The 21,110-nt window shown below is 42.7% G+C and overlaps 1 protein-coding gene across 5 annotated transcripts in view; it reads left to right on the forward strand.

Moving 5' to 3' along the window:
- Positions 1-20,462, forward strand: part of LOC140488164 (uncharacterized) — a 231,625-nt gene extending 211,163 nt beyond the window's left edge. For all 5 annotated transcript variants that reach the window (XM_072588006.1, XM_072588007.1, XM_072588009.1 and 2 more), the window contains exons 9-12: positions 3,677-3,798; positions 10,927-11,063; positions 11,466-11,541; positions 17,820-20,462. In XM_072588006.1, coding sequence (XP_072444107.1) covers positions 3,677-3,798; positions 10,927-11,063; positions 11,466-11,541; positions 17,820-17,831 — 347 coding nt within the window. In that variant the 3' untranslated portion in view covers positions 17,832-20,462. The remainder of the gene's footprint in view (positions 1-3,676; positions 3,799-10,926; positions 11,064-11,465; positions 11,542-17,819) is intronic.
- Positions 20,463-21,110: the final 648 nt, after the last annotated feature.

Genomic DNA, 21,110 nt, shown 5'->3' on the forward strand with positions numbered 1-21,110 from the left:
TGTGACAAGGAGTCAGCATCACTGGGTGGAGAGGGTGAGAGCACTGTGACAGGGAGTCAGCATCACTGGGTGGAGAGGGAGAGGGCACTGTGACAGGGAGTCAGTGTCACCGAGTGAAGAGGGTGGCTGAGGGCACTGTGACAGGGAGTCAGTGTCACCGAGTGAAGAGGGTGGCTGAGGGCACTGTGACAGGGAGTCAGTGTCACCGAGTGGAGAGGGTGGGTGAGTGCACTGTGACAGGGAGTCAGCAGCACCGAGTGGAGAGGGTGAGGGCACTGTGACAGGGAGTCAGCATCACCGAGTGGAGAGGGTGAGGGCACTGTGACAGGGAGTCAGCATCACTGGGTGGAGAGGGTGAGGGCACTGTGACAGGGAGTCAGCATCACCGATTGGAGAGGGTGGGTGAGGGCACAGTGACAGGGAGTCAGCATCACCGAGTGGAGGGGGTCAGTGAGGGCACTGTGACAGGGAGTCAGCATCACCAAGTGGAGGGGGTCAGTGAGGGCACTGTGACAGGGAGTCAGCATCACTGAGTGGAGGGGGTGGGTGAGGGCACTGTGACAGGGAGTCAGCATCACCGAGTGGAGAGGGTGAGGGCACTGTGACAGGGAGTCAGCATCACTGGGTGGAGAGGGTGAGGGCACTGTGACAGGGAGTCAGCATCACCGAGTGGAGAGGGTAGGTGAGGGCACTGTGACAGGGAGTCAGTGTCACTGAGTGGAGAGGGTGAGTGCACTGTGACAGGGAGTCAGCGTCACCGAGTGGAGAGGGTGAGTGCACTGTGACAGGGAGTCAGTGTCACCGAGTGGAGAGGGTGGGTGAGGGCACTGTGACTGACAGTCAGCATCACCAAGAGGAGATGGTGAGTGAGGCCACTGTGACAGGGAGTCAGTATCATTGAGTGGGGAGGGTGAGGGCACTGTGACAGGGAGTCAGCATCACCGAGTGGAGAGGGTAGGTGAGGGCACTGTGACAGGGAGTCAGTGTCACTGAGTGGAGAGGGTGAGTGCACTGTGACAGGGAGTCAGCGTCACCAAGTGGAGAGGGTGAGGGCACTGTGACAGGGAGTCAGTGTCACCGATTGGAGAGGGTGGGTGAGCGCACTGTGACAGGGAGTCAGCATCACCGAGTGGAGAGGGTGAATGAGGGCACAGTGACAGGGAGTCAGTGTCACCGAGTGGAGAGGGTGAGGGCACTGTGACAGGCAGTCAGTGTCACCGATTGGAGAGGGTGGGTGAGGGCACTGTGACAGGGAGTCAGTGTCACCGAGTGGAGAGGGTGGGTGAGCGCACTGCGACAGGGAGTCAGCATCACCGATTGGAGAGGGTGAGTGAGGGCACTGTGACAGGGAGTCAGCATCATCAGGACATGCACAAAAACATGGGAGGAGCATACTGCCAAGTTGAGGCAAAAGTTAGGCATTTGGGTTCCCCATTCACACTCCATTTCAGGTAAAGATCTGGTCATCAAGTGAGAGGTCTGTTGGTGGTGATGTATGTTTGTGGCACAGGTCTGGCCCAATCCCAGACGTGTGTGGTTACCGTGACTCAAGCCACCTTCCACTTCAGCTGGAGATTAAAGATGTACCGTGTTGAAAGGGACACTTTGGACAATGTTCTTGATGGAATGGAATGGGATGGGATGGGGGGTGATTCCCAATGCCTCCCTCATCCTGATGGCCACCTTCGTGTGCAGCTGCATCAAGCTGTGCGCAGACACTCGATACACAAATACTTAATGTCTCTACGTACTGAGATTCTACCTGTCCCCAGTGTTGCAAAAGATGGGACTGGTCTTGATGTCACAGAATCCTTCAATTAGTTGGACTGTTCCATATCAAAGAAAAACACCTTTGACCACAAGTCCATCAGAAAGTGGTTAGCATATCACGTCTTTGAGATCCTGTGAGAAAAGGAGAGGATGGGTCCTTTCGGTGATTCCGGAATAGACTGTCAAAGTCCTTTGGCGAATGCCACATCAACAGAACTTCCCAACAAGCACCAAGACATCACTTGGCTGGTGGTGAGAAGGGCACTGCTTGTGAGATCCTTCATATACACCTAGTCAGTAGGGCAGAAATGGCTAACGCGAGGGGTCATAGTTCTAGGCTGGTTGGAGGAAAGTATAGAGGGGATGTCAGAGATGGGTTCTTTACACAGAGAGTTGTGAGAGCATGGAATGCGTTGCCAGCAGCAGTTGTGGAAACAAGGTCATTGGGGACATTTAAGAGACTCCTGGACATGCATATGGTCCAGAAATTTGAGGGTGCATACATGAGGATCAGTGGTCGGCACAACATCGTGGGCTGAATGGCCTGTTCTTTGCTGTACTGTTCTATGTTCGGTCTGCACCACCACACGCTGCCTTCGATGTGGGTGCAGGGAGGCGGGTGGGGTAGAGACTGTCACACATCTCCTCCTGAAATGTGTCTTTGCAAAGGACGTCTGGTGAAAGACGCAATAGTTCTTGTCGTGTTTCATCCCGAACAGCTCCGTGATGCAGGACACTGTGCTCTACGGTCTGTTCCCTTGGGCACGCACCAAAACAAACATCAACTATGCCTGGAGGACCATCAACTTGATGAAAGACATGCCTTGGTCTTCCTAAAACTTGTTGATCTTCCAGAGCCAAGAGTTGACCCCGACTGAGTGTTGCAGACTGGCACATTCCAAGGTCCAGGACTATGTGCTGACGGACGCACTAAAGCTGGGGGCAGCTGCTGCCAAGGGGCAGTGGAGAAAGACCACTCTCTGAGGTCTTCCTGCTGAAGGTAAATGGGGATCCATCCACTTATCGGACTCTCCTACTCCTTTAAATATATCTAAATATTCGTGTTGTATGTGTAAGAGAGATCTTTGGTTTTTTAGATAGAGTCAATGTTTTTGTTTATTTATTTGATATGCAACTGTAAAGAACCAAACTGCTTTTGTGACGATGTATATATACAAGGAGATTTTTTTATGAATAATGTATAATTTTGAAATTAAAAAAAAATGGTTGAGGGATAGTTCTGTGACTGGTTGCTAGTGTAATGCTCACACACGAAGCAGATCCTGCCTTCGCACCAGTAAGTGGGAAGAGGTAGGTTCATTCGTTATTCTCCATAGGGTACATCTCAGTTCCGCCATCGTGAGATAGAGGCCAGCAGAGGTTGACTGTATCCCCATAAGGAGGGAAGAACATAAATCCAAACAGTCAAACAAACATTTTTTCTTGTTTTACCCATAGCTCAAAGAATGTGGTAAGGAATACAGACCAGTGATATACCCGGTCAATACAAAAACCTTATTAACTGATCTTAGACCAGGCAGCAATGAGGTGTTCCAATTGGTCTCCGTCTCTAGATTAAACATGGAAGGGGAAGGGAAAGGGCCAGGATTCCAGACATGTTACCCTTTGCTTAAAACACATGTGTATGAACATAAGGTGACAGCAAGATCTGGCTCAACTGTGATAGACCTGAAATTGAATAATTTTCTAATACATCCACATTCAGACATACACAATATGTTCAAAAGCAAAGTTTTAAGGATAAGGAATCTCACATACTGTGACCTGCCACCTATTCAATTAGTCAGAAATAATGATATGGGGAATGTAAAGAGGGGCAAGAAAAGGGGACCCATCACATTATTGTCATGTGTGAATTACTGTTTCTCTAAACTTTCCTCATCAGAATCCAGGCCAACTGTACATGAAGAATTGATTGATGAGGAGGTCATAAGACCCCAGAAGCTTACAATATCTCAGTGTCCAAGAGTTGCAATGTTTCCTGGGATGGACCCCTCAGTACTAAAGGTAACATTCTCTGAAAATACTTGTAAAATTTGTGAGAATATTTGTAGCTTGGGTGCTCGTTGTTGTGGTTCTGTTCGCCGAGCTGGGAATTTGTGTTGCAGATGTTTCGTCCCTGTCTGGGTGATATCCTCAGTGCTTGGGAGCCTCCTGTGAAGCGCTTCTGTGATCTTTCCTCCAGCATTTGTAGTGGTTTGAATCTGCCGCTTCCGGTTGTCAGTTCCAGATGTCCGTTTCAGTGGTCGGTATATTGGGTCCAGGTCGATGTGCTTATTGATTGAATCTGCGATGAATACCATGCCTCTAGGAATTCCCTGGCTGTTCTCTGTTTGGCTTGTCCTATAATAGTAGTGTTGTCCCAGTCGAACTCATGTTGCTTGTCATCTGCGTGTGTGGCTACTAAGGATAGCTGGTCATGTCGTTTCGTGGCTAGTTGGTGTTCATGGATGCGGATCGTTAGCTGTCTTCCTGTTTGTCCTATGTAGTGTTTTGTACAGTCCTTGCACGGGATTTTGTACACTACATTGGTTTTGCTCATGCTGGGTATCGGGTCCTTCGTTCTGGTGAGTTGTTGTCTGAGAGTGGCTGTTGGTTTGTGTGCTGTTACGAGTCCTAGTGGTTGCAGTAGTCTGGCTGTCAGTTCAGAAATGCTCTTGATGTATGGTAGTGTGGCTAGTCCTTTGGGTTGTGGCATGTCCTCGTTCCGTTGTCTTTCCCCTTGGGCATCTGTTGATGAAATTGCGAGGGTATCCGTTTTTGGCGAATACATTTAGTTCTTCTTCCTCTTTTTGCAGTTCTGGTGTGCTGCAGTGTGTTGTGGCTCTTTTGAATAGTGTCTTGATGTAACTTCTTTTGTGTGTGTTGGGGTGGTTGCTTTCATAGTTTAGGACTTTGTGTGTGTGGCTTTCCTGTAAACCTTTGTGGTGAATTCTCCGTTCGGTGTTCTCTGTACCATCACGTCTAGGAATGGGAGTTGGTTGTCCTTTACTTCCTCTCTAGTGAATCGGATTCCTGTGAGTGTGGCGTTGATGATCCGGTGTGTGTTCTCTATTTCTGTGTTTTTAATGATTACAAAGGTGTCATCCACATATCTGACCCAGAGTTTGGGTTGAATTTGCGGTCAGACTGTTTGTTCTAATCTTTGCATTACTGCTTCTGCTATGAGTCCAGAGATGGGTGAGCCCATGGGTGTGCCGTTGATTTGTTCATATATTTAGTAGTTGAATGTGAAGTGTGTTGTGAGGCACAGGTCCAGTAGTTTGAGTATGCCGCAACACAACACACTGCAGTACACCAGAACTGCAAAAAGACGAAGAAGAACACCTATATGATGTATTCACCAAAAACGGATACCCTCGCAATTTCATCAACAGATGCCTAAGCGAAAGACAACGAAACGAGGACATGCCACAACCCAAAGGACTAGCCACACTACCATACATCAAGAGCATTTCTGAACTGACAGCCAGACTACTGCAACCACTAGGACTCGTAACAGCACACAAACCAACAGCCACTCTCAGACAACAACTCACCAGAACGAAGGACCCGATACCCAGCATGAGCAAAACCAATGTAGTGTACAAAATCCCGTGCAAGGACTGTACAAAACACTACATAGGACAAACAGGAAGACAGCTAACGATCCGCATCCATGAACACCAACTAGCCACGAAACGACATGACCAGCTATCCTTAGTAGCCACACACGCAGATGACAAGCAACATGAGTTCGACTGGGACAACACTACTATTATAGGACAAGCCAAACAGAGAACAGCCAGGGAATTCCTAGAGGCATGGCATTCATCGCAGATTCAATCAATAAGCACATCGACCTGGACCCAATATACCGTCCACTGCAACGGACAGCTGGAACTGACAACCGGAAGCGGCAGATTCAAACCACTACGAACGCCGGAGGAAAGATCACAGAAGCGCTTCACAGGAGGCTCCCAAGCACTGAGGATGTCACCTAGACAGGGGACGAAACGTCTGCAATACAAATTCCCAGCTCGGCGAACAGAACCACAATACTTGTAAAATTCCTTTAAGCTTGTCAAGCATGACAATGAGGGCACCAGTGTGACCTCGCACTTAAATCCTTACTGATACAACATTCCAGCTGCAAGGTATTTTCCACTGAGCACAGATCAATGCTGGTGAGGCGTTGGTGATTCTAGTACCATAATATAGTTTTATTAACTTAAAACATTGAGCTATCCTTGGGAAAGACTGTGCATGCAAGAATCTGTAACTAATACCACAAAACTACGTTTGTGTCATGAAGACTGTTTGGAACGAATGGTTTCCCAGGTTTATTTTTAAGGCTTCTGTCCTTTGTTCTACAAGCATGTTTCTTTCTGAAAGTCCAATTTCAGTTAATCCTAGGAGTCTTTCTATGTTCCACACATTGGCACAGTGTCTGGCAATTTGAAGGAAAGGACTGAATTCGGAATCTTCAAATAGATTTTTTTCAGTCTTGAATATAGTCTCTTAAATTCCATTTCCTGCTTGGAATAACTGGCTTTCTAAATAAATCTTCTTGATAAGATTGAAATTTTAACTTCCATTCCGTCAGTTATTAGCAGTGTTGAGCTTCACTCGTTTTAATGATTTCAGGAATATTCACTAAAGTTTATGCATTGTCTTCTGTAAAATATTATTTACGCAGTATTTAAAGAAGAGTGAACATAGATGCCAGCTATGAGCCATTAGCTGGTACTGTTCGTGTGTTAGTCAGACATTGTCGATTCAAGTCTGACTCCATAGACTTAAGTTTTTAGTTAAGATGACATTCTAATGCAGTGCCGTCAATAATGCTGAACTTTAGATAAGGCGTTACATAAAATCTCCAGATGGTAGAAGCAATAAAGCCCATATCACAATTTGAAGATGACCAGAGGAGATTAGCGTTCATATCAATATGAATATTCATTCAACACCTAAACTAGATGACCTGGAAATTATCCTATTACTGTTTGCTACATACAGATTGAATGTCCTGTTTCCTACGTTTACAACAGTGACTATAGTTTAATGGAATACTTATTGAAACATAAAATGCAGTCAGGTCTCCTAAGCTGAAAAAGGAGCTTTTGAAATTGTAAGTACTTTGTTTCCAATGGCTCAATGAAAATAATGTTTAGTCGAAACAGAGAGAAGGTACTCCTGATGTTGAATATGTGAAGCTGAGTGAGCAGACGTCTGCTGGAGTTGTTGAAAGGAAATTACAGTTGGCATCAATGTTCCCGTCCTGAGAAATAGGAATTAGCCAGGTGTGTGTGAGCATGATTTGGGGACCCGATCTCTGGCAGCTGCTTGGCTGAGTTGTGTACAAAAGGGAAGCCAGTGTTGATTATCTGTTTAAACACTTGTTATATTGAGATAATTGATTATGTAGTTGAATGGATCGATATAAAGGGGAAACAAATGGGATTATTATGTGAAAGAAGCTGTAAGATTGAGAAGTTTAATAAACTCTATCCACAAGAAAAGGTCTTGGTTTCTGTCTCATCAATTCGCTTGAATCCAAATTGATATTGGTGGCAGGAGATAGTTGCCTAAAGGTGATGATGAGAAATAAACGGTTCTTTTTAGACTGAATGTTGTAATTTAAGTTATCTTTGGGAAAAATGGCTTAAATAAAGTGTAAAGTGCTGGAATCTGATTTCCCAGTGAACCTTATGATCAGTGGGGAAAAATAAAATGGAGATATGGATAAACATTATTACCCTGCCAAAACAGATTATAGACATATCATTGTCATCTGCTTCCAGGAGCAAAGTAAGCTGTAAACGTCTCAGTGCAAGAAGCCCAAGCTTTGGAGTTTAACAGAATTCATTCAAGATTGGCAAGAGTTTGTTTAGAGATTCCCAACTCAGTGCTTGTCTTTAAATGTATGGACTATACTGAAGTGTCAAATATGGCTAGACTGCCAGCAATAGCTGAAGCTAGATTTTCAGAATGTAGCACACTATTGGAGCAAATATCTGAAACCTTAATAACGTATACTCTGGGAAAACACTTGCTCCTAATGGCCTATGTGACTCAAATAGGACATTCCATATCACGAAGGATAGAGAATAGTGACAATGTCAGACCATCTAGATACAGGTCAAAAGTGTCAACGTGAAGGGGAATCATTACAAAATGAGGATAGAGGTACCTCCAACAAATGTAACAGACAACAGGAATTAAGTGACTATAACAGAAGAATAAACCTCAGAAATGCCTGGCATGTGGTCAATGGGTGTTTTAGATGTAACTCGAAATACCATCATGTAATAGAATGACAAAGGTGTTCAAAATTACACATCTCACAGTAGGTATGGAAGGAGAAGATGGTGATACTGATCAGGCAGAGGGAATTGTAGTAGTTACAAAAAGCTTCAGCTCAGTCATTAATGTTTTAGCCACAGACTAATTTCACTGCTGGACAGTGAATGCACACCCATAACCAGTTCAGTGGATTAGTTGAAATGATATCTAGGTTCTTTATATAATAAGGACCAAATAAGATTAGGGAATTTGAGAGCTCTGTCTGCTTCAGGCTTGTGGATGACAGCATGCTGAAGTCTCTTAAAAATGAATAGTGATTCCTTGTACCAAGGCCGAGGTAAACCATGTTTTGGGCACAGATGTACTATCATGTGAAATATTTTTATTGTTGAGCAGGCCATTATAGCAAAGGCTCAACCAAACTAAACATGGACATGACAAGGTAATTGTTTTTGAGAAGTCAGTGGACTTACAGTTTAAACAATCTGAATATACTGTATTTCTCTAACCAGAACCTAACTTCATGAATTACATTATTAATGGCTTTAATCACAATATTAAGCAGCTGTTATTAACATCAGCAGATAGGAGTGTAATGGATAAAAAGGCCAATTGTCTTAAAGCCTCTTTAGCAGTTCATCCAACCATCCTCTCAAAGTTAAAAACCTTAATAAACGATGCACAAGTCAGGGATGATGAGTACACTATGCTATAGAAAAGACCCAGCAGTAAGTGAGATCTATGTAAAAAATATGTAGGAATAACATAATGGTTCATAATAAATTTCCCATCAGCCAGAGACTTTTAACTAAGTTGTAGCAATAGACTTGAAGATGTAGGATAAGGAAAGAAAATACTTTCAACTTGGTCTTGGTAAACATTACACTTAGTCAGTCTACAAAAGATATAGTAAAGAGGAAAGAGAGTAACAGTGGACAAGGTATGGAGAAATGAGAAGGGACATGACTGAGGGAACTGGTGAAATTCCTAACTAATGGGGATAGGTGTGGTGTTTTGCTGGATGTTGTCTTTTGGCACGAGAGAACCTGTATCCACAGGATGCATTGATATGCTGTGGAGGACAATGTACTGTATTGGTTTTGAGAACCTGCTAAGTCAGGACAGGGTATCTTGTCCATTGTGTATCAGGGACACCTTGTGGTGAATGAGAGAAATGCAGAAAAAGTCTTGCTTTGTTTCCTTTCATACAGTAAATACACTGCCCCGACTGTACTTGTAGCAAAGGGGAAATGCAGCCAACTATACTAGATTTGTGCCAAAGCCAGTTGGTAACAAGCTGTTAAAAAGCAGGTCATACAACTGTTGCAGAGGGAAGTAACAAATCAGTGTTTCAGGTTAATAGTTTTTTTATCAGATTTGATGATGAGCGGTCACATTAAATTCTTTTATTCCCACAGGTGTTTCCACTATTTCTATTATTATTATCAAATACAGGGATCCATCTCAAAATTCTTCTGACCATGTCAGAACAAATTATTTCCAGTCTTATGAGACTTTATTTTAGACACTTTTTATTTGCTTGTGGGATGTGGTTGCCCAGCTTTTGTTGCATGTTCTTAAGAAGGTGGTGATGACCTATCTTCTTGAACGGCTGCAGTCCCTATGTTGTAAGTAGACCCACAATGCTGTTAAGAAGGGAACAACAGGATTTTGACCCAGCGACACTGAAGAAACTTCCTGTTTACCTTCTGTTCAAATGAACATTCAGCAGAATTCAAAGAATAAGAAGGAAAAATTAGCCAAGACTTGTGTTGCAAGCTATAGAGTGCATTTATTTCACTGGTGTTAATGGAATAAATATCTAGGTTTTAAACTTGGAAAGAATAGATAATGTAGAGACAGGCATATTATTCAACTTGAATTGTAAGCCTAAAAGTGAAAGTCAAGTAATGTATACTATTAAGTAGCATTGTGCATTAGTAGCATTCTAACCGATTAAGGTTAGAAAGATATTTTGTGGGTATACTAATTAGATTCTCAGTAAGAGTGATTACCACTTTATCAATTAACACCCTTGAGAGGAACTGGATGAAGATGTTGAAAAGAATAGTACTCAAGATTATAAGAAAAAAGACTTCTACAGATAATGAGGCCTTGTGGTGTAATATTAATGACCATACCTTGAGATCAAAAGCTCTGGATTCAAGACCCATGCCAGAACTTGTTGGGCATTGGAAATGAGTTTGTATTGTGGCCAAACAGATTGACTGTCAGCCTATAAATCCTTCCAGTAAGCCTGATGGAGCAGGAGAGCTTCCTGGTCAGCTGTCCTGCAGAAGACAATGGTGAATCATGACAGTACATGGTCCGCAATGTATATCAATCCCAGGGAAGGCCATGGCCCAACTGACCCCAGAAACCTGGAAGGGAGAAAAGAGATAAGAAACACAATTGAAACCTTACAGCTCCTGAGCTGCTGGATTTATGAAAATTTCCAAACTAGAATGTATAAGCTAGAGGGTGAGGTTAAAACATTATCAAGTTTTGATGGTTTTATTTTTCTAAGGCAGGAATAATGCTTAGGTTCCTCACAAGATTAAATGTGTGACTTAGAATAAGTAATGAACCAGCTTATTTAGATTCCTGGTGGGTTAACTGGTGCTTTTTCATTGATTCTCTTTCCTCATTTCCATCTATTGAAATAGAGTGGCTGTGATTCGCACACAACCATTACTGACTGTATAATTCAGGTTTAAATACAGTCACACACTTCTGATTCAGCACCAGGCCTGCAGTGGCTGCCGCCTTCTGGAGTGAGTAGATTGGTACCCAATGTCACTGTGGTTGTTCCGAATCATTCCTGGTTTGTTTCTATCTCGCTCCTTCTAGGCCAGTCTGCGGAGGAATAGAGCAGAGAATGACAATGAAGAAGATGAATCAAGCTGTGAGCAGCGTTGCCGATCTTGCAGCCCTCCTGCTCAGCAAGGACTCAGGGTGATGCCGTCTACAAATAATAAAGGGGAAGGGTAAGCAGAGATTTTTTCAGTCTGTTTAAACTGTTTTTCAACTACAACTTCCGGAGTATTTTAAGCTCCTCTGTTCTCTCTCTAATTTCCTGAGCCAAGCTGAGAAACCTGAAACAGGATTTGCTCCCAACGTAACTCGATATCTTCTTCCAGAAGGCACATCAGTAGGAGTTAACTCTTGCTCATGTTCTCCTCCTTGTTACAAATACTGTCTCTTGAAATGGGATCCATGGCTGGATGCACAAACTGTCTGTCTGGGTTTGGACAGATTCAGGGGGCTCAATCTGTTGTACAAAGCCAATCCATAATTGTATTACAATATCATACTTTACTTCCAGCTATCCTTTACTCTCGGCTGTATATGATTATGATGAACTTTGGAATTTGCATTCCTCCTTTTAGGTCAGATGAAATGCCTCCTCCATGGTTACAGGAGCTAAAATCAAAGAAAAGACTGAGTCAGCATCAACCAGACAAGGTAAGATTTAATGAACTGCTGCGAGCTTATATTCATCAAAGTGTGATCCCTGTCTGACACTTTGCTTGGTACAATTTGAAAATGCAATGAGGTTTTGGTCTGTTCCAGGAAATGAGCCTAATGATTTATCGTTGAATAACACCCAGTCACTTCTGGAATAATAATAGGAGAGAAAGAGCAGCAATATAATAGTGTGGAGGGAGAGGTAGGAGCAGCTAAAACAGCAGCCAGATTCAATTGGGAATAAGCAGCCATATCCATTTGATGCAACCATACTGTCTCAGACCATAAAATAGCAAGGACAAACAAAAAAAAACAAGTGACAACAAAAAAGTCAGTACTTTGGCCATTTGATCAGAGCCAATCAGCTACAGAGATTTCTTCCAGAGGGCAACAGAAAGAAGGATCATTCTAGGGTGAAGTTGGATGATGGATGATATGGTACGTTGCAGATAAGGTACAGTGTATGACAAGACAGATGAGAGTGATGGACCATGGCAGCAGATTTCATGGCAGGTGTATCTACATGGAGCACACGGCAAAGCTGTATACTAGCTGTTTGCTATGATGGTGTAGCAGGTGCTTTGCAAAGGTGGAATGGGGATCAATTTGTTATTCAAACTGAATTTGTCCACAATTTCCAGAACTTGGATTTCTTTTCCACATGAATGCTATCCCTACATCTTTACTTCACAAAATCACAAATCTTTTTAGTGGTGTCAGTTTGGATTAAGCTATATGGGTGGGTGACATGGTTAATAGAGTGGATCGAGGATTTGAAAAAGAAATCACAACCAAGTGAACGTTTGCAGAAGAGCATCTGTGATCATCCTTCATTGTTGATCATCATCACAATGACAAGAAAAGCAGTGATAACTGGGACAAATGTGCAAGATGATTGAATTTCTAAATGTAGAGAGTTCTCCGGTCTTGTACAATCAATCCCTGAAGAAATGATACATACAGAAAGGAATAATTAAGTTTCTCGTGTAGTACTGGGTGATCTTCTGAAAATGGCTTAAGAACATTGTTGGAGCAGAATAGTATGTCCTATCTGAAGCTGAACCCCAGCCTCCAGAGCATGAGGGCCATTTGTTTGACCATCAGGACTTTTACTTGATGAGAATATTCCATCTATACAAACTCCGGATGCTACCTGAATATCTGGTTTGTGCATGGGCCAGCTTTGCAGATGCACATAAAACAAAGTAACAGCACTAAATACACCACTCAGGTGTTACTAATACAAGGGAAAACTGTACACCACAATCTATTAAAAGATGACCAGTGGTGTGCCACAAGGATCGGTGCTGTGTCCTCTAATTTTTGTCATTTACATAAATGATTTGGATGCGAGCATAAGAGGTACAGTTAGTAAGTTTGCAGATGACACCAAAATTGGAGGTGTAGTGGACAGCAAAGAGGCTTACCTCAGATTACAACAGGATCTGGACCAGATGGGCCAATGGGCTGAGAAGTGGCAGATGGAGTTTAATTTAGATAAATGCGAGGTGCTGCATTTTGGGAAAGCAAATCTTAGCAGGACTTATACACTTAATGGTAAGATCCTAGGGAGTGTTGCTGAACAAAAAGACCTTGGAGTGCAGGTTCATAGCTCCTTGAAAGTGGAGTCGCAGGTAGATAGGATAGTGAAGAAGGCTTTTGGTATCCTTCTTTTATTGGTCAGCATATTGAGTACAGGAGTTGGGAGGTCATGTTGCGGCTGTACAGGACACTGGTTAGGCCACTCTTGGAATTTTTCATGCAATTCTGGTCTCCTTCCTATCGGAAAGATGTTGTGAAACTTGAAAGGGTTCAGAAAAGATTTACAAGGATGTTGCCGAGATTTGAGCTATAGAGAGAGGCTGTACAGGCTGGGGCTGTTTTCCCTGGAGCATTGGAGGCTGAGGGGTATAACCTTATAGAGGTTTACAAAATTATGAGGGGCATGGAAAGGATAAATAGACAAGTCTTTTCCCTGGGGTGGGAGTGTCCAGAACTGGAGGGCATAGGTTTAGGGTATAAAAGAGACCTAAGGGGCAACCTTTTCACACAGAGGGTGGTACGTGTATGGAATGAGCTGCCAGAGGAAGTGGTGGAGGCTGGTACAAGTGCAACATTTAAAAGGCATTTGGATGGGTATATGAATAAGAAGAGTTTGGAGGGATATGGGCCGGGTGCTGGCAGGTGGGACTAGATTGGGTTGGGATATCTGGGGGGGATGGACGGGTTGGACTGAAGGGTCTGTTTCTGATCTGTACATCTCTATGACATTAAGTCACCTAGTGTATTCAAAACCTCAGGGAAATATGCCAACAAAATCCAAATATTATCAGTGCCTATAAGTCAGTGTATTGGGATAGGGTACTTGTTATGAAGGTGTAGGCGTACTGTACCTTTAAAAAGAAAAGCTAGCAAGGGCAAAGCACAGAGTCCGGAACAAGGTAACAATGTAACACTTGGTTGAAACAGCAGCATCTGGGCCACAAAACAAAAAATACCCACCATTTCAATAGAAAATAGGTGCAGGAGTAGGCCATTCTGCCCTTCAAGCCTGCACCACCATTCATTATGATCATGGCTGATCATCCTCAATCAGTATCCTGCTCCTGCCTTATCTCCGTAACCCTTGATTCCACTATCCTTGAGAGCTCTATCCAACTCTTTCTTAAACGAATCCAGAGACTGGGCCTCCACTGCCTTCTGGGACAGAGAATTCCACACACTCACCACTCTCTGGGTGAAGAAGTTTCTCCTCATCTCTGTCCTAAATGGCCTACCTCTTATTTTTAAGCTGTGTCATCTGGTTCGGGCGGCATGGTGGCACAGTGGTTAGCACTGCTGCCTCACAGCGCCAGAGACCCAGGTTCATTTCCCGCCTCAGGCGACTGACTGTGTGGAGTTTGCACGTTCTCCCCGTGTCTGCGTGGGTTTCCTCCGGGTGCTCCGGTTTCCTCCCACAGTCCAAAGATGTGCAGGGTCAGGTGAATTGGCCATGCTAAATTGCCCATAGTGTTAGGTAAGGGGTAAAGGTAGGGGAATGGGTGGGCTGCGCTTCGGCGGGTCGGTGTGGACTTGTTGGGCCGAAGGGCCTGTTTCCACACTGTAAGTCTAATCTAATCACCCATCAGCAGAAACATGTTTCCTGCCTCCAGAGTGTCCAATCCTTTAATAATCTTATATGTCTCTATCAGATCCCCTCTCAGTCTTCTGAACTCAAGGGTATACAAGTGCAGTCACTCCAATCTTTCAACATAAGATAGTCCCGCCATTCCAGGAATTGCCCTTGTGAACCTACGCTGCACTCCCTCAATAGCCAGAATGTCTTTCCTCAAATTTGGAGACCAGAAGTGCACACAATATTCCAGGTGCAGTCTCACCAGGGCCCTGTACAGCTGCAGAAGGACCTCTTTGCTTCTATACTCAATCCCTCTTGTTATGAAGGCCAGCATGCTATTAGCTTTCTTCACTACCTGCTGTACCTGCATGCTTACCTAAATTGACTGGTGTACAAGAACTTTGTACTGCCCCTTTACCTAACTTGACTCCATTTCGGTAGTAATCTGCCTTTCTGTTCTTGCCACCAAAGTGGATAACCACGCATTTATCCACATTAAACTGCATCTGCCATGCATCTGTCCACTCACCTAACCTGTCCAGGTCACCCTGTAATGTCCTAACATCCTCCTCACATTTCACCCTGCCACCCAGCAAATTTGCTAATGTTACTATTAATACCATCTTCTATATCATTAATATAGATTGTAAAAAGCTGCGGTCCCAGCACTGATCCTTGCGGTACCCCACTGGTCACTGCCTGCCATTCCGAAATGGAGTCGTTTATCACTACTCTTTGTTTCCTGTCAGCCAACCAATTTTCAATCCAAGTTAGTACTTTGCCCCCAATACCATGCGCCCCAAGTTTGCTCACTAACCTCCTATGTGGGACTTTATCAAAGGCTTTCTGAAAGTCTATATACACTACATCCACTGGATCTCCCTTGTCCATCTTCAGAGTTATATCCTCAAAAAATTCCAGAAGATTAGTCAAGCATGATTTCCCCTTCATAAATCCATGCTGACTCTGACCTATCCTGTTACTGCTATCTAGATGTGTCGTAATTTCATCCTTTATAACTGATTCCAGCATCTTTCCCACCACTGAGGTCAGACTAACTGGTCTATAGTTTCCTGCTTTCTCTCTCGCTCTTTTCTTAAAAGGTGCTACAACATTAGCCACCCTCCAATCCGCAGGAACTGATCATGAATCTATCGAACTCTGGAAAATGGTCACTAACGCATCCACGATTTCTAGAGCCACCTCTTTCAGTACCCTGGGATGCAGACCATCAAGTCCCGGGGTCTGATCAGCCTTCAGACTTAACAGTCTCTCCAACACCAATTCCTGGCAAATATAAATTCCCTTCAGTTCAGGTCCTTCAGCCACTGTTACCTCTGGGAAATTGCTTGTGTCTTCCCCAGTGAACACAGATCTGAAGTACCAATTCAACTCTTCTGCCATTTCTTTGTTCCCCGTAATATACTCTCCTGTTTTTGTCTTCAAGGGCCCAATTTTAGTCTTAACCATTTTTTTGCCTTTCACATACCTAAAAACACTTTTACTATCCTCCTTTATATTATTGGCCAGTTTACCTTCGTACCTCATTTTTTCTCTGCATATTTCCTTCTTAGTAATCCTCTGTTGTTCTTCAAAAGCTTCCCAGTCCTCCGTTTTCCCACTCATCTTTGCTATGTTATACTTTTTCTCTTTTGACTTTATATGTTTCTTAACTTCCCTCGTCCGCCACGGCCACCCCTGCCTCCTCATAGGATCTTTCTTCCTTTTTGGAATGAACTGATCCTGCACCTTCTGCATTATACCCAGAAATATCTGCCATTGTTCCTCCAGTGTCATCCCTGCTAAGGTATTGCATCATTGAACTTTGGCCAGCACCTCCCTCATAGCTCCATAGTTCCCTTTATTCAACTGAAATATTGTCACTACTGATTGTACCCTCTCCCTTTCAAATTGCAGATTGGAGCTTATTGTATTATGGTCACTACCTCCTAATGGCTCCTTCACTTTGAGGTCCCTGATCAATTCTGGTTCGTTGCACAATACTAGATCCAGAATTGCCTTCTCCCTGGTAGGCTCCAGCACCAGCTGTTCTAAGAATCTATCTCAGAAGCACTCCACAAAGTCTCTTTCTTGAGGTCCAATACCATCCTGATTCTCCCAGTCTACCTGCATGTTGAAATTCCCCATAACAACTCTAGTAACATCTTTGCGACAGGCCAATCAGTTTAAATTATGCCCCAAGATACCAGAGTCCAATCAAATTTGAATATTAAAATAAATGAAATGATCTGATGTTTTGGGGTATAAAACTGGACATTTTGAACAGCTAAAGAGAGAACTGCCAAAAGACCAGCAAATGTAGGCTGCTACCTCAAGAGCTGTCTGAAAGGTATCTGTCTGTAGAAGGAGTTTGCACAGCAGAACATCAAAACTGACCTGGGCAGGATCTATGGAGGAAAATCTACAGAGTCAACAAAGTTGACTGGTTTTGAAACGTGATTTTTTATTTTGTAAATCTTAATCAGGACTTTTATTAGACCAGTATTGTAGAGTGGGAGGTAAAAGATAGGTTTAAGAGAAAAGAGTTGTAAATTGTTGTTGGTTTTAATATTCTCTGTTGGACTTAAAGTTAATTTTTACTTCAGATAGTCACCTTTGTCTCTCAAATTTTAGCAGATTACAGCACAGGGTGAATCTTTTCAGTGTTGCTGGTTTAAATTAGGAGAGGGGTTTTACCCCATGTTGTAACAGTACTGAAGGCATCTAACATTGGATATTGTGCTCCCTCTCCAAGGCCACCAGGTTCCTGTCTGAGTGAGAGTTTTGGAGAGAGACTCCAGAATCAGACAAGGAATTTATCTGTTAGGTGCTCCAGCCTTGTTTTGGTGAAATTTATGACACTTGTGCTTTTCTGCTGTGTTCAACCCATGGCCCACCAAACAGGAGCATATCAGAATGTGAACATGTGATGGGTGGGGCCAAGAATACTGGTCTGCAATAGGACAGAAATAAAGCTCAGGCTCTCACCTGAGTAACAGATGCCTTGGCTATGCCTCTTGACTGGCCAAAGCAAAGTGTGCTTGTGCACTTGTTTATAATGGTGTCCTTTTGAATCATGCAAATGGTGGGGGCAGTATCCCCCCCATTTGAGAGGGTCTTCCTTCCATTACTGAAATATTTGGTTTATTTTGTTTTGCAGAAAAATGAATGAATACGCCCCAAGAGGAAAATGAGTCTTGAGACAAGCCTTAACTGTCCATCAACTTTGAAACAAAAGAAACATGTGCTGCTGCTGTCGCTTCCTGCCTTGCTACCTGCATGGTGCCTTCCCATAGTAATTTGTGAATAGGCTGCTTAAAAGTTCATACATGAAATAGAATAATGCTATATTTTGTCAGATGCTAGGATTCATTGCCTGAAACCCTAAGAAATGTCACTTTAAAAAAAGATAATAAATAATAAAAAAAAAAGTCAAATGGCTGTGATTGAGCTGGGTGCTCTCCACAGTGCTTCAGTTAAATGGGTAGTATGTGTGGAAAGAATGTGACCCAGGAAGTTCAGTCGTCCATGGCCAATCACCTGCTGAGACTACACCTATTCAGGAAATCCTTGGATAGTGTGCTCATGTAAAGGACAGATGAACTGAATGCTTTGGAATGAAATTCACCACCTGCCTGACTAGGACTGTCCTCCATTGTTGACTCTTTTTGAGAACTCTGAGGCTTTGGTGCTAGTGGAATAAAACAAAAAGAAGGCTCTAAAAATTAGTTCCTTACGTAAATGTGTTTGCATCATCTTTCCAGGTGACCTTGTTTCATAATTTTGATGGTGAGTTCCATACAATGGCACATTTTTATATCATTTATGCCCATTGGATGCCATGTATGTAGCAGTGTATGTGTGCATCAGGAGAGTAAGTATTAAATCACCTTTCCTACTCCCCTTAGTGCACCAGGAATTGATTTTTAGAATTTTTATTTCATTCACTCCTCTTCAACTCTTGTTAAGAAGATCTAGACAGTGGGTGTCTGTTTTTATAAAATGTAAACAAAAGAACAAAGTGTTTACCACCGTGACAGGAATGCAAGCATGACTCACTGGTATGTCTCAATCTGATTGGCTCGATGTGGAAAATTCTTTGCAAAGTACTTATATTATTGGCAAAAACATTTTCTTCTGAATACTGATTTTCACAGGAAACATTCACCTGTGTTTTATGAATTATTGAACTGTCTGCCAGGTTGGCAAAACGCCTTGTTAAAATATTGTGCTTCTGTTCAAAATGTAGAGAAATATATAATTTGTTTTTTTTTGTTTTCTTCAGAGGCAGGGAGAAAAGCAATAACCAGTTAAAACTTAGTAACTGCACAAGCGGTGTAAATATTTATACTTACTTTTGGTTTGTCTTTGTAAACAATTCGTAAATACGGCAAGGAAAAGACTGGCTCGGTACCTGAAAATGTGGCTGGCTGGAGCTCCAACCCCACCCCAAACATCCCCTATTAGAGAGTGAATATACCCCTCAAGACCTGGAATGGACAGATCTCTATTGTCTTTACTGGGTGTTTTGGTTTTTTTAGCCAGTCTGACCATTGTCCAATACTGGATGGCATTGCATAAGCTGTTTTGACTCCTACTCCAGTTAGCATAGGCCATGCTCATTCCTTTTACCAACTGCAGCAGTCTTCAATCAATGAGTTGCAAAATTCAGATTTATTGTCCCACATCCCCTCCCATCCCTCAGCAGCACAGAATCCCTCAACTGGGGAAGAAAAAAATCAGTTTGCATGTTGACTACACCTTCCCACCCCCCCAACCCCCAAAGAAAACACATGGCAGTGTGGCACCCGTAAGTATTGACTTTGTGCCTGCTGACATCATCCTACGTGTGATCATGTCAGTTAACCTGCATCATGAAGGTGTTTGATTTCAGTGGCCTCTATCATTGGCCACTTGAAGACATTAGGGCAATATCTGACCAAAGCTGATACCAGACAATTGGCCAAGAGCTCCACCATTCATTGGGTTAAAATATTAGACAGGGGATCAACCAATTCATAATGTCCTCCTAAGTGCCAGTATTGGCAGAAGCTGAGGAACAGGTTACCTATCTGCCCTCAGACCATGTTGCATCATGTATGGATTCATAGAAAAGGCTAATAATAGGAAATTGTAGGATTAAAGTAAAGGCAGTTGAGTAATAATTAGAGATCTGGCACTACATTCAACCTGTTGATCCTTTATTGCAGGCCTTGGAATAATTTGCTCCTTCATATTTTATTACTGTAGTAAATAGAAGAACAAAGCAAGTGACCATGACACTGGTGCATTCTGCATATATCCTCTTCCTATCTGCCGTTATTCCACCAAATAAAGTGGAATTGCAGCATGATAAACAAATAGCTTAGATATAACTGTTAGTATATATATTTAATAACTACGAGGGATTTCGCTGAATCCATTTAATCAAGTCCTCCTGTATGCAATTCATGAATTGTTGGAGAGAAGGAAGCATGTGCCATTAATGCAATGTAATACTGAATTACTAGGACAGACTTCAGTTCTTCCATAGTTTAATCGGGTCAAGCTTCAGTCACCGCCACCTTATCTGGTGATGAGCTGCCATAGATTTGGTGCCATGTGTTTACATTCCTACCATTCTATAAAGGAAACTTTTAGTTATTTCTGTATCATAACTGTGGTAAAGAGCTGGGTTTTCTTTCTCAATGTTCAGGTAATGCACTGAAATGAGACTGAACTCCTGAGAGGAAGTCTGGATGTTGTATATTTTTTATGGTGAAACATTCAGAATAAAGCTTTACGGAGTGTAAAATTCCTATGATTTTGGCCAATGTACATGCTTAACCTTCCACACTGAGATTATGTTAAGTGCCTGTCGTTATTCTCATTTTACTCAAGTTCTTAAGATTGGTTTCTGGTTTTTTTTGGCCAATTCAAAATGCAGCTCCAGAAAAGAAACCAGCTGATGACTTCTTGCTAATGAAGGCTAACGGAGCAAGCCTTTCTCACCTACGTCAATCTGATCAGATATAAAATTAATGTAATTTTATATTTGCCACCTGACTATAACTATTGGTTGTTTTTTTTCTAAAGATTGAAATGAAACTTTGCTAAAATAACAGCAGTCCAAATATGCCCCAATGGAGATGGGAAACCTACTGTTGAAAGGTTCCTGGACTTAGATTACTTTGTTTAAAATGTTTCAACTCCTGTCCGTTTTGTTTATTGATTGGTATGGAATATGCAATACAAACTCTCTAGCATTTCACTGTCTTTCTTGGGGTTTTTAAAACATCATTTAAAGATCAGATATTAAACATGTTGCCATCCTCTTCATATTTAGTGAAATATAATTATGGGCTTGAGTTTCCTCCAGAGTTTTGGATTTGTACTAAATCAGGAGGTCATTGAGTTTCATGATAAAGGTGATATCTGGGTACTTGCTAATGTTGCACAATTCTCTCTAAAT

This window comes from Chiloscyllium punctatum, chromosome 17 (assembly GCF_047496795.1).
Source record: "Chiloscyllium punctatum isolate Juve2018m chromosome 17, sChiPun1.3, whole genome shotgun sequence".
Classification (NCBI taxonomy): domain Eukaryota; kingdom Metazoa; phylum Chordata; class Chondrichthyes; order Orectolobiformes; family Hemiscylliidae; genus Chiloscyllium; species Chiloscyllium punctatum.